Consider the following 16,087-nt stretch of genomic DNA (forward strand, 5'->3'; position numbering starts at 1 on the left):
AGCGTTGACTGAGGACACTAGTATAGTATGAGCTTCAATTGTTTGACGCACGCCGCACGCCCCGCCCCGCTGCACGCTCAATATGAGCTTGCTCTCAGGTCTTACATTAACTTATTAATAATCTGTGGCAGCGTTGACTGAGGACACTAGTATAGTATGAGCTTCAATTGTTTGACGCACGCCGCACGCCCCGCCCCGCTGCACGCTCAATATGAGCTTGCTCTCAGGTCTTACATTAACTTATTAATAATCTGTGGCAGCGTTGACTGAGGACACTAGTATAGTATGAGCTTCAATTGTTTGACGCACGCCGCACGCCCCGCCCCGCTGCACGCTCAATATGAGCTTGCTCTCAGGTCTTACATTAACTTATTAATAATCTGTGGCAGCGTTGACTGAGGACACTAGTATAGTATGAGCTTCAATTGTTTGACGCACGCCGCACGCCCGCCCCGCTGCACGCTCAATATGAGCTTGCTCTCAGGTCTTACATTAATCTGTGGCAGCGTTTGACACTAGTATAGTATGAGCTTCAATTGGACATAATCTGGCACGCAATTGTTTGACGCACGCCCCCGCCCCGCCCCGCTGCGTTGACTGAGGCAGCGTTGACTGAGGACACTAGTATAGTATGAGCTTCAATTGTTTGACGCACGCCGCACGCCCGCCCCGCTGCACGCTCAATATGAGCTTGCTCTCAGGTCTTACATTAACTTATTAATAATCTGTGGCAGCGTTGACTGAGGACACTAGTATAGTATGAGCTTCAATTGTTTGACGCACGCCGCACGCCCCGCCCCGCTGCACGCTCAATATGAGCTTGCTCTCAGGTCTTACATTAACTTTCCTTAATGAAATGTTAGGCTGATTTTTATTATACACCGTGTTTTTATTGTTTCCCGTTAAATTCGACACGTCGTTAGGTTCGTTATCAGGAACCATTCTGTATATCACTTTTAGTTAAATTCGCCAAAGAAAATTTTTTCATCATTTTCATACATGATAAATGAATTAATTAGTGTGAGAGACCCTTAAGAATAATATTCAAGTTAGTGTCAAGTGATTGACGGCACATGTCAAAACAAATTACATTAGGAAGTGTAAAGGCTGTCACACACGTGTTCAGTAATTATTTTTATTTTTTTTAATAACTCAATAACCGTAACAATTGAGACGCTAGTTTGTTAGAGACATTAATTATATTTGATCTAAAGAACCTCCCATTCAAGTTAACGGAATTCAATAAAAACAGGGTGTATATGTGTTAGAACTGTTAGGAATTGATAATTATGTTTTTCGCCGGCCGTAGCTAGAGAAATTAGGATAGCGTCTGGTAAAAGTATATAAACTCAGCCTTGAGAATTTAAGGTAAGTTAGTTTTTTTTTAAATGTTATAGCAAAAAAATGGCCAACGGGCCGAACTAGCTAATACGAACTTTACAATTCTCTACATTATCCCAAGGTTTCATCCTTGTTCAAATTGGGAAGGTCTGGCGGCTCTGGGCTCTTGCTCTACTACTTCTACTAGATCGGTGTACCCTTGTTTCGCCGACAAACTTTTCATCGAATATCATTTCATCGACAACAAATCATCGAAAGTTTAGTTCGAGTAAAATTGTTTCGAGTAATTTTGTTTCAACTACTATTTATTTGAAATTTTTTTAGTTATTATAAATACTATTCAACAAATATTTCCTCATCGCTGATTCGTTTCAAAGTACTTCAAATAGCAGAACTACAAAACATCGCAATTCATTTATTCGACGTATTATTACAAAACTTTCTCATTTGTCGTACTACACATTTATAGATGTTTCTATTCTAGGAAAATTGTCTATTTTATCGTGGCAGATCACATACGTCCATAATTAAACCATGACCATTGGCTTAAATCCTATATCAGGGGCGACTCACTCCGCGGTCCTTTCGCCGCGCTACAAGTACGTGCCAGCGGCCGCGAGTTCGCGGCCCATTCAGTGGCGACGACTTTCGCGCGGTGCAATAGAATTCAATGTCGTCTGCACGCGTGCGGCCCGTTTGTTAATGTAGGTAAGAATTAAGAATGGCGGCGTTTTGGGAACATCAAAGGAGTGAGCCTTCTGTACTTGTACTATTATATATTCTGTGCCTATATTAGAGTAGGTTTAGGTTAGGTTAGAACTGCGATGCTTCAAAACGATGAACGGCTTTTAAAGTAGGTTTGGTTAGGTTAGAACTGTGACTACTGACTACACACAAAAACGACCAGCTTACAGAGTTGGTTTAGGTTAGGTTGGTACTGTGATCACATCCCCCCCGAGGGTGCCCACCTTGCCGTGGTGGGGGGGCTTAGTAACCGTGGACTGGTCACCCACGGTGAAGCTAAGAGGTACCCAGGGCCGGCTTGTTGCTGGGCGAGCTGGCCCGAGGAGGATGCTCCAAATGGGCTTGTAAAGCCCACTTGAGACGCATTTGGGAGGACTGCCGTGGGAGGGAAGATCCGGCAGTATGGGATGCCGCTCTGTGCCCTCCCTCGGTAGCCGAGGTGGGATCGCAGGGGGAGAGGCGTGATGGTATAGCGGTGCGCCACTCTCCCTACCCCCTGCGACCTTGGCGGGGCCGCTCCGCTGTAGCGGCATTGTGGGGCCGCAAGGGAAGAGGAGTGCCGGTATTACGGTGCGCCGCTCTCCCTATCCTTTGCGGCCGACTTGGTTAGCGGTGGAACCAAAGACCATTTCCACCGCCGGGCGCCGGAACTCTTCTGGCGCCCATGGCCTCTTTGTGGCGGACTCGAGGGGGTCCGTCACTGTATCTACCCATAAGTGGCCGAGGAGGAAGGTGCGCCCTGACATCTGGCGCACTCATTGTGGAGGGCCGTTGGGCATCCGCGTAGGAGCTGCACGTGGGCGGCTGCCGCCGGCGGGGTCGCCGTTGTGAGCGCAAGTGTTCCGGTAACCCCGCCAACAAAGCGGCGAGGTGGCATGTGGGGGGGTTTTTAGTGGGTATACCGTGGCCTCATTAGCCAATTGGCGTCATCCATATATTACGTCACAGTGTAAGGGGGAGGGGGGGGTCATACTAAATGTGACAATCCCTGTTAAAGGGATACAAAAAAGCGTGACATAGGGGGGGGAGGGGTCCAAAAACCTGAAATTTGGTGTGACGTAATATGTGGATGATCCCAATTACGGGAGTCCCACATAACCGCTCGGGTCCCCCCTCACACCCGAGTGGTATGCGGAACGCATTTCCCCCCTAAACAAAAAAAAAAGTACTGTGATCACACAGAAACAAACGGCTTACTGACTAGGTTTAGGTTAGGTTAGAACTGCGACCTACACTACAACTAATGGCTTTTAAATTAGGTTTAGGTTAGGTTAGAACTGTGACCACACACAAAAACAAACAGTTTACAGAGTAGGTTTAGGTTAGGTTAGAACTGTGATCACACAGAAACAAACTGCTTACAGAATAGGTTTCGGTTAGGTTAGAACTGCGACCCTACACAACAACGAACCTTTTTTAAAGTAGGTTTAGGTTAGGTTATAACTGTGACCAAACAAACAGTTTACAAATTGTAAAATTTTAGAAAAAATCATAATTGAAATAATATTATGCGTAATGAATTGTATTTAATGTAAAACAAAATGAAATGAAAAAAAAACCGGTCAAGTGCGAGTCGGACTCGCCCACCGAGGGTTCCGTACAAACTTTCTTTCAAACTACCTAGTAAAAATAATCTCATATTTTCATATAACTCTAATGATGACTAGAAGACAAAAGTATAGGCACTAATGAGTATTATAGTGTATAGCGCCATCTCCCGGTCAATTTGCTAACTAATTTGCGCGACCTGGTTTTTCAGGGATAATTCTTTATAATGTTAACCGATTTAAACAGTTTTTAGGGTTCCGTAGTCAACTAGGAACCCTTATAGTTTCGCCATGTCTGTCTGTCCGTCCGTCCGTCCGTCCGTCCGTCCGCGGATAATCTCAGTAACCGTAAGCACTAGAAAGCTGAAATTTGGTACCAATATGTATGTATATCAATCACGCCAACAAAGTGCAAAAATAAAAAATGGAAAAAAATGTTTTATTAGGGTACCCCCCCTACATGTAAAGTGGGGGCTGATATTTTTTTTCATTCCAACCCCAACGTGTGATATATTGTTGGATAGGTATTTAAAAATAATTAAGGGTTTACTAAGATGTTTTTTTGATAATATTAATATTTTCGGAAATAATCGCTCCTAAAGGGAAAAAAAGTGCGTCCCCCCCCCTCTAACTTTCGAACCATATGTTTAAAAAATATGAAAAAAATCACAAAAGGAGAACTTTATAAAGACTTTCTAGGAAAATTGTTTTGAACTTGATAGGTTCAGTAGTTTTTGAGAAAAATATGGAAAACTACGGAACCCTACACTGAGCGTGGCCCGACACGCTCTTGGCCGGTTTTTTACTTTATTGGACAGAAGATGGTTTACGTAACACCTCGTATTAATTTGAAGTACGATATACATCCGCAAGGGTGGGTAAATTGAAAGTAAAAATCTGAAAGTTTTTTATGAATTAAAAAAAAAGTATTCAAAATACAAACACGATTATATTTTTCCTGTAATATATAGCATAAAACCAATGTTTACTAAAATTTTCATAATTTTTCGTTGGTAAACTTCGGAGATAGGGGGGGGGACGGTATTTTTTTTACATTTTCCTTCAAAATTCTTTTTTTTTTTCCACAACAAAAAAATTATAAAAAATAGCTTATTTACGTTCAATTTGAGCTCTTTCCAACGATACCCCACTTGACCTAGTAACTTGAAATTTACAGTTTGCCCCCCTTTCATTTTGGCCATTTTCTACAATTAAAATTAATATATTTAAAAAAAATATACTTTCTATTTGTAGAGGTTTACAATGTTCACAACTATTCCAAATTTCAAGTTGATAGCATTAGTAGTCCTCGAGATATTTAGGAATGTGACAGACGGACAGACAGACGGACAGAGTCGCACCATAAGGGTTCCTGTTGTACCTTTTTGGTACGGAACCCTAAAAACACGAAACGAAATACCACGATATAAAGTATACTCGGAATAACTTATCTACAAAATAAAAGTCTACGGTTTGATTTTACTTGTATCGATTATTCTACGATATGAACTGTCGATGAAATGAAATTATTTGAAACGTTGTCTTTGAAATAATATTCGAACAAGTGTCTGTCGGCGATTCAAGGGTAAACCCTACTAGATCTGTTAGTCTAGCAGATACAGATTTCTTAATAGGTACTTTACTTATGCTCCTAAGCATATATATTATAGACAAATGTGAGTGTGCACGGGAAAACGACCTACTTTGTCGATTGGTATAAAGTCGCTTTGTCAGTTTATTCATATAAAGATACAAGTAAATCTCGCCTTAATGGTAACCGACAAATTGGGACGTTTTACTAAACACACTAACAAACTATGATATGGACGTAGATAAAATACTTCAAGACCCTGTTTCAGAATCTCCATAAGCATATTATACGCATATTTGACGACCGGTCTGGCCTGGCGCGTAGTGACCCTGCGTGCTACGCCGCGGTTCGAATCCCGGTAAGGGCATTTATTTTTGTATGATGTGTGAGGAACACAGTATTTGTTCCCGAGTCATTGATGTTTTCTATGTATATAAGTATTTGTATATTATGTCATTTATGCATATATGTCGTTGTCTGAGTACCTGCAACACAAGCTATCTTGAGCTTACCGTGGGAATCAGTCAATCTGTGTAAGAATGCCCTATAATATTTGTTTATTTATAGAGAAATTATGATAAGGATGTAGATAAAATACTTCAAGGGCCTGTTTCAGAATGTCCAGTTAAAGCTAACTGTCAGATAAAAAATAACACACTCTTTCTTCTTGCAGTTGAAAGAAAAAGAAAGTATTATTTTTGGTGATTATGAAACAGGCTGGAAATAATTATAAGACTATATCCTAATACAAGGAAACACTCACACTTTGTAACTTGTAGATGTCTTTGTTAAAAAAGCTTCTATCTTTGCAGTTTTTAACCTGGGTTTAGCAGGAGCCAATGTATGACGGTGTCTATAATTAGGAACTACTCTTTTACTATGTTCTTTATTATTTTCTTCTTGTACCTTTTTGGCCAATATTTCATCTTGTTTAAGAATTCCTAGATACTTCTTATGTGTTTCATCCTCTTCTTCCTGGATTTTCCTATAATAATAAAAGGTATATAAATGACCTTTGTGGGAGCTGGGCTAGCAAACTAGGTTCATGTGCTTTGCATACTCCTTTTGGAAATATTGGTATGAGTTTATCTATATATATATATATATATATATATATATATATATATATATATATATATATATATATATATATATATATGTACTTGTGTGTATTACTGTTACACATCGGTAACCTGTGGCATTTAGGTAGCACTTAACAGGTTAGTGATGTGACAAGTTTTCTAAGTGGTTTTTCAGAAGAGATAAAATAATAAATTAATATTACCTACATGGTCTTAACATATGACGAAGTACATAGGTTTGATATCTAGTTTTAAAATATCAATATCAACGATATCGTCATCCTTTTCCTTTTAATAATTATTATGAGACGCGAGATATTTTCAATAAATAGGGGAATCTTAAGAGAGCATTCAGAACTTCTATTCAGACTTCAGAGCTTTTTTCACCCTTTACGTCAGTGGAGACTGAAAGATAGTTTTCTTAAATACAAAGTTGATTTCCTCAAGCAAAAGACGAAGGCTGGCATGTAAAAATTTAGAACAAATATTTATAGTTTATCATGAATGTCATAATACAGGGTGTCCACTACTAAACCCAAAAAAAAATTCCCTGACTTTTCCCTGACTTTCCATGACCATTTAAGAAAATTTCCCTGACCACTTTCATTCTACGATGACATTTGCTTAGGGTTGCAAAAAAACAGTTTTTTTTCTGTCTTAAAAAAAACCCGAAGAAAAGCAATTTTTTTACAGTTCCGTTCCTCAAAAAGGAAAAACGGGACCTTTATAGGATCACTCGTGCGCGTGCGTCTGTCTGTCAGTCTGTCACAGCCAATTTTTTTCTGGAATATGTTTGTTTTCTAAAGTACGAAATAATAAAATTTGCAAGGCAGTTTATACTTTTATACCTAGGGTTTATTTTCCTTTATGTTAACTATTAAACTTTAATTTTTGGTCTTAGGGGCCGTCCATAAATTACGTCATTCTAAATTAGGGGGGGGGGTTTGGTCTGCGGATGACGGTAAATGATAGATGGGGGGGGGGGTGTTTCGAAATTGACGTCATTCTTATTTATTTATTTATAGTTTATTTTTCACGTACAAAAAGATTATTTCTAAAAAGAAATTTCTTCCAGCACACCTAGTAAGTGAGACTGCAAATGTGAGAGGCGGCTAAGGCGCATACAATACTAAAATAACTCATAATAAACATACATAAGGAATGCAACATAGATGTACACAAATACAGTAATAACTACAGATAAAATACTCTAACAATAATATTACATATAATACTAGCTGCCCGCCCCGGCTTCGCCCGTGGTACTTAAATGTATTATACATATAAACCTTCTTTAAGAATCAGTCTATCTATTTAAAAAAACCGCATCAAAATCCGTTGCGTAGTTTTAAAGATCTAAGCATACATAGGGACAGACAGCGAAAGCGACTTTGTTTTATACTATGTATTTATATTATATTATAAGTAGTTATATTATATCAATGATTATTGCCAAAGTAAAAATAATAAAAGATGATTCTATAACCAAGTGTTTTAATCATATAATACCCTATTTTTCTCAAATCTGCAATGTTTTATTTTGTCAAACTGGTAATGACGTCAATTTTGGGAGAAGGGGGGGGGGGGGGTCATTAAGATATGACGATAGGATGATTATAGGGGGGGGGGGGGTCTAAAATCTGAAAAAATCGATGACGTAATTTATGGACAGCCCCTTATAAAACTAACATTAACGAATTTATGTTAAAATGTAGTTGGTAGTTATCGCCATTTATTTTTGGCTATACCAGTGCCGGCCCGTGCACTCTCAATCAGGGATATCAGGGTAAAGCGAGTTTGAGTTTCGGCGCCCTTGGACATTCCGAAATTTTTTCCTTTTTTATACGGCCCTGGGGCTAGTAGTTACAGTAGTACATAACATAGCAAACAAAATGGAGTACCTAGTCTATCAGAGCAGAGTCAGGAAAGCAGGCTTGAAATGAAAACGAGATTTCGAGCGTATAGTGAGTGCGAAGTATTGACTAAGTAACAAAAATATATAACCTGCGTAGAAATAGTAAACGCGAGCGAAGCGAGCGCGAATTTTTTTCTCTGTTGTCAGTGTCGGGATGCCCATTTAGGTGTTTTGCCACTACATGCCTTTAGGTTTTCAAGTGCTTTAAAGTTTTCTCATCATCACGCTTATTATCCTCCTATGCTTCTTTAACTAATACAAAATTGCGCCTCTATGTGACGTTTTGGGCCATTGGCTTTATGAGGAACTCCGCTTTGGATTATCGGATCGGATAGATACTTAGTATTTGGCAGGGCTCGGATACCGGTTAAATTTTCAAACCGTTATCATGTACTTGCGGACAAACCTTTAAATTTCGTTTTCGCTCGAAAAACCGCTATTTTTAAACCGGTTTTTAGGAGAGCTCTTTCATAAAGGTTTCGTTCAATTAACCGGTTTAGAACAAAATAAACCGGTTTATTCCGCAGCATGATAGGTAATACTGTTCTAACCAAACAAAAAACTCGCTGCGTGAACATAGGTATTTAGGTGCGTCTCGCCGCTCGTCGAATAAACCGGTTTATTTCGGTTAAAATAAAGTTCTCTTAACGTTCGCGTTCTTTAAAAAGTTAGGAGTAAAATCGAAATAAACCGGTTTTATGTTATGTTATATGTTAAACCGGTTCCGAGCCTTGGCATTTGGACAGCGACATAACTTTGTCTTTGTCGTTTTCACGTCGCCCGCCCTAGCAAAAGCACCTTTCCAGTTAGGTAATCTGAATCACAATAACTGAATTCATACCCGACCCCTCGCCATTTTGGAATATGTGGGTGGGGCACGTAATGTAAAAAAAATCTGGATTTTGGGCCGGATAAATTAAGGTCAAGCATGAAGATATCCCTCATTAGCAATCACTGGAATGGAGGTACTATATTTGTCATAAAAAGTCTTAAGAGACAATTCTAAGTTGCCTTGAAATTACTACCGGGAATCCATCTATGGTGTCATGGATGTGGCCAACCCAAGAAATCATATATTTTTTTCAATACTTTTTGTTTTTTTTTCTTGGTGCCAAATTTTTCCCTGACCTCCAAATTATTTCCCTGACTTTCCCTGACTTTCCATGACCACTATGAGCTTCCCTGACTTTTCCCTGACTTTCCCTGACTTTCCAGAAAGTGGACACCCTGTAATATTAAATGATTAAAATTCCTTTATTTTAATTGGTTTCTGTCATCTTCACTTGAGATTCTACATCTTACAAAATTTATACACTATGAAGTCTATGAAATTATACTGAAAATAGCTACTACACTCACTTTATTAGAATTGTAGTTTTTTCTAGTTGTTTCTGCTCCTGCTGTAAGCGCTCGGCTTGTAGTCTCTTAAGTTCTGCTTCATACTCTGCTCTTATTTCACCAGGTGCACTCAGACATACTGCGGCTTGTTCTAGAAAATAAAATTATACATATCTTGAAATACATCATCATTCCTAAAATGTTACCCTATCCATCTAGCACAAACAAGTGTCCGTCATGGTCATAGATCACAATAATAGGAAGTTGTAAAAAATCATTCACCGAAATTGTACTTGAAAAATATTATTTTCATATATATAATGTAAATAGTTTATTACTGCAACTTACAATATATTCATCTAATTTCACTTCATCTTTAACTAGTCCTTGAGATAGGCCAACTCCATAGCATACCATTTAAGGTCAGTGCGGGCAAGACCGGCATACTTTATTTGAAATAAAGTTTGAGTGGATAAAACTAGACTATTCAAGTAGTGTGGAGTGATCCGCATGGTTCTATGGGCAAGCAAATTTTTATATTCTACACAGCTTTTAAATGATACTTTAGTGAATTAAAGTAAACTTATGTGATAAAAATCACTTTTTTAAGGCTCGGCGGGTTGACCGTCCCCACGCGCTAAGTACGGAAAGACCGTCTAGTGCTCGTTGTCGCGTAATTTCATATGGAAATAAGTACCTATCAAAATCATGTTCATTGTTATATCTTGTAATAAAAAAGAGAAATGTGATAGATATTAAAACAAATAACATTGATATTTTCAACATATCAGCATTTTAGGGTTCCGTACCTCAAAAAGGAAAAACGGAACCCTTATAGGATCACTCGTGTGTCTGTCTGTCCGTTGTCACAGCCAATTTTCTCCGAAACTACTGAACCGATTAACTTGAAATTTGGCACACATATGTAAACTTGTGACTCAAAGCCAGACATGTAATTTAAATTAAGAAAATTTAATTATAGGGGCCACTTTTGGGGGGTAAAAGAGCTTTTTATAAGTATTTCAAATATATATTTTTTTTAATTTTTAGTAAAGTAATTTAAGAAAATAGGCAAAAAATTACCATTCCCCCCCCCCCCTTATCTCCGAAACTACTAAAGGTAAAATTTAAAAAAAATACACGAGATAGGTTTCAATCTATAGATTACAGGAAAACCTGTTAGAAATCTACAGTAAAGCGTAAGTCGGACTTAAAAGAAAAAAATCTAATTACGAATTTCACTCCCTGCCACTGCAAATAGTTACCAAATCTCTTGAAATTGTGTGAGCGCGTTTGAATATTACATATAAACTTATTTCTGTTTCGTTTTGTTCAAAATATCGATTATTCGCAAAAATGACTTACGTTCCTACTAAAAAGGAGGCGCTTAAGCCCTTCTTGTAGTGTACAGAACCCTTGCAACGCGAGTACAAAGAAAATAGGCAAAAAATTACCATTACCATCCCCCCCCCCCCCCCCCCTTATCACCGAAACTACTAAAGGTAAAATTTAAAAAAAATACACGAGATAGGTTTCAATCTATAGATTACAGGAAAACCTGTTAGAAATCTACAGTAAAGCGTAAGTCAGACTTAAAAGAAAAAAAATCTAATTACGAATTTCACTCCCTGCCACTGCAAATAGTTACCAAATCTCTTGAAATTGTGTGAGCGCGTTTGAATATTACATATAAACTTATTTCTGTTTCGTTTTGTTCAAAATATCGATTATTCGCAAAAATGACTTACGTTCCTACTAAAAAGGAGGCGGTTAAGCCCTTCTTGTAGTGTACGGAACCCTTGCAACGCGAGTACAACTCGCACTTGACCGGTTTGCTATTTATAAGGCAAGACCGTCATATGTCCCGTAAATGAGGTTGAAAACCTTCTTTTTTCAGGTCCAGACAAAAGCAAAGCCGAAACTTATAATTAAAATTAACCTACAACACCCGTTTAAACTCGATTTATTTCCCATAAAGCCTAAAAAAGGTGCCTTACTCTTATATGCCGGTCTTTCCGACTAGGCACAATTTCGAAGTTACATATTTCAGGATATAAAACAATAAACTGAACGCGTTTTACAAGCATTAATTGTACTAGACAGGAAGAACGATTATTAAATTACTACATTACATACATAATGCACAAATATTCCAACTGCTTATTTTATTTTAATTTTTTGCGTAACCTTGTTGAACTCGTTGATCAAGTTCGAAACATGAATCAAGTTTTTTGTTAACTAGTGTTCGTCCTAGGAATATCTATTGAAGACCAATGGATTAAGGGTGAAAAACTGGTATACATTCGGAGGTGTAAGAACTGATAAATATATAAATACAAAAGTTATATTCAGTAGACGGTCTTTCTTGGTAGACGGTCTTCTCCACACTGACCTTATTCCTATCTTTTGCTGCATTTAATTAGCTCTATTTTTTATGTAGATAAAGTCATTGTTTAGTTTCGATAGACATTGAAGATTGCAATAAGAACATTTTGAAAAACATTTTGTCAAGTGGATGCAAACTAAGGCACTAACCATAACCTAACTCTACAACATATTTCCGTACCAGGGACCAGTCAGCTCTTTTCTTGATAAATTAAAATGCTTTTAAAGGGCATCCCTTAAATACAGATAACATAGAACAAGATTTTTGCCCATTTGACTGTCCCTGACAAAAAACTTAACAAAAGAGACCTTAACAATGTACTAATATTCTCATATAAACATAAATTCAAAATAGCCTAACACCAAAATACTCAAGTCCCAAAACACCCTAAATACAAAACAAACTTATCTTGATTATGTACTACTCCCGCATCACCTAATCTTAGATCAAACTAATCCCATAATAGAATAATGCTATGCTCCTAATATCCTAAAATAACCGGAAACTAGATGCTATGTGCCTTTGACCAACTCCAGGGCCAGCAATGTGTGCTTGCACTTCTATAAAAATCCATTATAGAATAGTGAGAGGTAGGGTGTCCCCAGCTTGACTACTGGTGGACTTGGTTGTTGTTTTCTTAGTGTATAGTATTTATTTCAGCTTAAAATTGTAGAAATCAAAAAATATTTAATAAAATAGTTCTTGAGATATTTAGTAATGTGACGGATGACAGACAATTGGACAAAGTGGCACCATAAGGGTTCCTTTTGTACCCTTTTAGTATGGAACCCTAAAACTAGAAATCAAAAAATATTTAACCCACCGAGAGTCCTATAGACACACGGTGTCCATAACTAATATGTAATTTAAGGCGGCGGGCGCTCCACGGGTTAATAAAATTATTCAATTTGGGTCCTAGTTGCATATGGATATCGAACACATGAATTATTAATAGGTAGCCTTAAATATTTATTATCTTTTAAATTTCCCATTTATCATATTTAGCTAACTCCTAGTTTGGATACAAATAAATGATCAGACAAGACTTCATTTAAAAAATGTGCTGTAGGAGTCTGGCAGAAGTCTAAGCGGATACTTAGCTTATACACAAATTTAAAATGAATATCAGCTAGTAAACAACATGACAGCCTGTTTGTAATAAGTAGGGGGGAAGTCTGAGAGGAAAGAGTCGAGGAATGTAAAAGAAAACAAATAAATTCCGATTTAACTTTTCACACTAACTCTACAATTTATGTTCATTAGTATTCGATAGTTTAATTTTATTATTCTTGAACTTTTTCAAATTACCAAAACGTTTGATTTAATTAAGGATTTTGCTTACCTTGACTTAGGTTTAAATCTTCACCTTGTAGTTTAATATTCACTTCATTCGCAAATTTGGTTTTAATAACGTCCCAGAGCTTAATGTTAACTAGTTTATTTTGTTTTGTTGTGGTTCTTAGCCATGAACCTATTCGCAACCGACATAGGGGACAACACAAAGCATTGTTTTCTATACTACTTTTAAAGCAGCTCTGGCAAAAGTTATGAAGGCATGGTAATGTCACAGGTTCTAGGAGAATGGACTGACAAATAGAGCAGATAACATCTCTCAGCTGCATTTTATCATATTCCAATAATTTATTTTGAGTTTTGACGAGTCTGTTCTTTGACTTGGCCGCCATTTTTTCCTAACTACTTTTTTTTAATCATTTCAGACAGCCGACGGGTGAGTTACACCATAGACTAACCATGCAACTTTTCTAGTTTTCCAATAATGACTTCATTAACTAATAATAAACTATAAAAACCCTAAAAAAGTTGTGTCTACCCTACAGTCATGGATCATGGAACTTGCTGCGTATCTAATCCGTAGTGATTCAATGCTCTTTAATCTAATCCACGTATCAAATCCGTCTGGAGCGGGCTTAACAGACTACCGGCCGTGCCAAAATTTCAATCTCCAGTGTAGTTACAAATACCAAGGACCATTTAATACTAGACTGATATAGCCCATACAAAAAAGCGTACCCCTCAAAAAAGCTTAGTTTTTGCTTTAAAACTAGATGGCGTTGTTTCGTAACCCGGGAGTGGAAAAAAACATATTTTCACACATATTTTTACTTGTTTTTATATTATACTATGAATAACTATCAAAAAACTTTATTTTAATATCAAAATATTGGCTCAAAACACAATTTTCACAAATTATATTTTTTTGTCGGCCTCGACGTAGTTGTGATCGCTTCGCTGGCTAAGTTTGTTCGCATGTTGTCTAATTATTTCCAAATAAAATTACTAGATGACGTTGGTGGACTAGGAAAATGTCACATCCGTTTCGTTGTAGCTAGGAACACACTACGCGGACGTCCGTCGTAAAACGACCGCGACCGCGACCTATCAGTGTGCACGGAACAAAACATCCAGAGAGCCAGATTTCGATCGGACGTCCGTGCGCTCAAGGCCACGTCCGCGTCCGTCGACCGATAGTCTGCACGGTTATGTGTAATGTCATTGTCCAGATTCCCGTCCGCGGTCGATTCACGACGGACGTCCGCGTAGTGTGTTCCTAGCTTCATTAATATAATATACTTAGTGATAATAAACCTATATGTTGAGCTCAAATACGTTCAACAAAACGCAATCATTGTGCCAACAGATGTAACATCCATGTCACATCACAAATGTCATTGTATGCTTTATTGAATATTCATAATATGGATATTAAATATTTTAGAATCGCAGCAGCAATGCGAGTAGAGATACAGAATTAATAACTGTATAAATTAATAATTGTATGACCAATGACCTCATACATAAAATTACCAGTTTTGGTGACAGAAGGCGAATCCAATTTGTAAACATTAAATGTGCTAAGGAAAAGAATCTTTCCGATTTTCAACGGGACACGGCTGAAGAGGCGAGCTGGTTTCGACTGCGCCCATGCATCTCAATTGTCCAGAAAGTTCATTCGATAATCATTTTGCTTATAATAATCTGAGTAATCACAGTGAATGGTTTGACAGTATTTCAGCTAACATGTAGAGAGATGCTAGCTTCGTCGGTCAGGCTTCGTCTTGGACACAACGCGGATAGTTAGGCCGCCAGGTGTGACACTTTGGATTACGTTTTACGTTTTTATAATAAATTAATGATAGTTTGTATTGTTTTGGTAATATATATATTTTCTACTCGTATACTACTCGTTTGGTACTCGTATAAACCTAAACTGAGATAATAAATGAATAAAAGGAAATAATTAGTGAAACTCTGACATAAGTAATAATTAATGAGACTAAATGCGTTTTCACATTATCCGATCCGATATCGGATGTAGGACTGATACCCCATACATTACAGGCGCTATCTTGGATTTTTCCCATTTAAATCCTTCCGACATCCGATATCGGATCGGATAATGTGAAAACGGACTAAGACAATAGATACCTTGTTAGTGTTATATACCTATGCCTATGTATATCCCACCAAAAACAGTCTGTTCAAAATAGCCGTCTTGATGGAGCTGCTTGTTTATCTCTAAAAAGTAATGAAATCTACATAAAGTTCCTTACTGCGATTTCTTTATTATTATAGTTAACTAGCCTTTGCCCGCGGCTTCGCTCGCGTTAAATTCGAAAATCTCTCCACAAACTTCCATCCTCCATTCTAAGGAAGTGGGGGATATAAAAAGAGACAAAAAGTAGCCTATGTCACTTTCCATCCCTTCAACTATCTCCACTTAAAAAATCACGTCAATACGTCGCTCCGTTTTGCCGTGAAAGATGGACAAACAAACAGACACACACACTTTCTCATTTATAATATTAGTATGGATGTTGTGTGACTTGGCCGTTGAAGTGTAGCGGTGCTGGCGATAGATTGGTGCAATGGTGTCATGGAGCACCTGGTTATAAACTTCTTTAATACCCTTGTGTATAAAGAAGTTTATAAGTTTCATATTCGATGGTCCGAGCTAAGGTTCGTAAAGCCATGAAGCCGAGCTGATAATCATTGTCGCTAAACGCCGATCGAAACGCAGTCTGAACTGAAGTGGGTGATAAACGTACGATACGAGCAGGTATGCGTACTTATGGCTCGACGACCTTTTTCGATTGTGTGTCACCGTAAGTACGCGTAAAAACC

The 16,087-nt window shown here is 37.8% G+C and overlaps 1 protein-coding gene across 1 annotated transcript in view; it reads right to left on the reverse strand.

Annotated features, from left to right (window-relative positions):
• The window catches only part of LOC125241508 (E3 ubiquitin-protein ligase RNF169-like), a 28,210-nt gene extending 14,395 nt beyond the window's left edge, over positions 1 to 13,815 (reverse strand). Inside the window, exons 1-3 of the mRNA XM_048150028.1 lie at positions 13,287 to 13,815; positions 9,580 to 9,709; positions 5,987 to 6,208 (exon numbers count right to left, since the gene is read on the reverse strand). Of these exons, the coding sequence (XP_048005985.1) occupies positions 5,987 to 6,208; positions 9,580 to 9,709; positions 13,287 to 13,629 (695 nt within the window). The 5' untranslated portion in view covers positions 13,630 to 13,815. The remainder of the gene's footprint in view (positions 1 to 5,986; positions 6,209 to 9,579; positions 9,710 to 13,286) is intronic.
• Positions 13,816 to 16,087: the final 2,272 nt, after the last annotated feature.

Source organism: Leguminivora glycinivorella, chromosome Z, assembly GCF_023078275.1.
Source record: "Leguminivora glycinivorella isolate SPB_JAAS2020 chromosome Z, LegGlyc_1.1, whole genome shotgun sequence".
Taxonomy (NCBI): domain Eukaryota; kingdom Metazoa; phylum Arthropoda; class Insecta; order Lepidoptera; family Tortricidae; genus Leguminivora; species Leguminivora glycinivorella.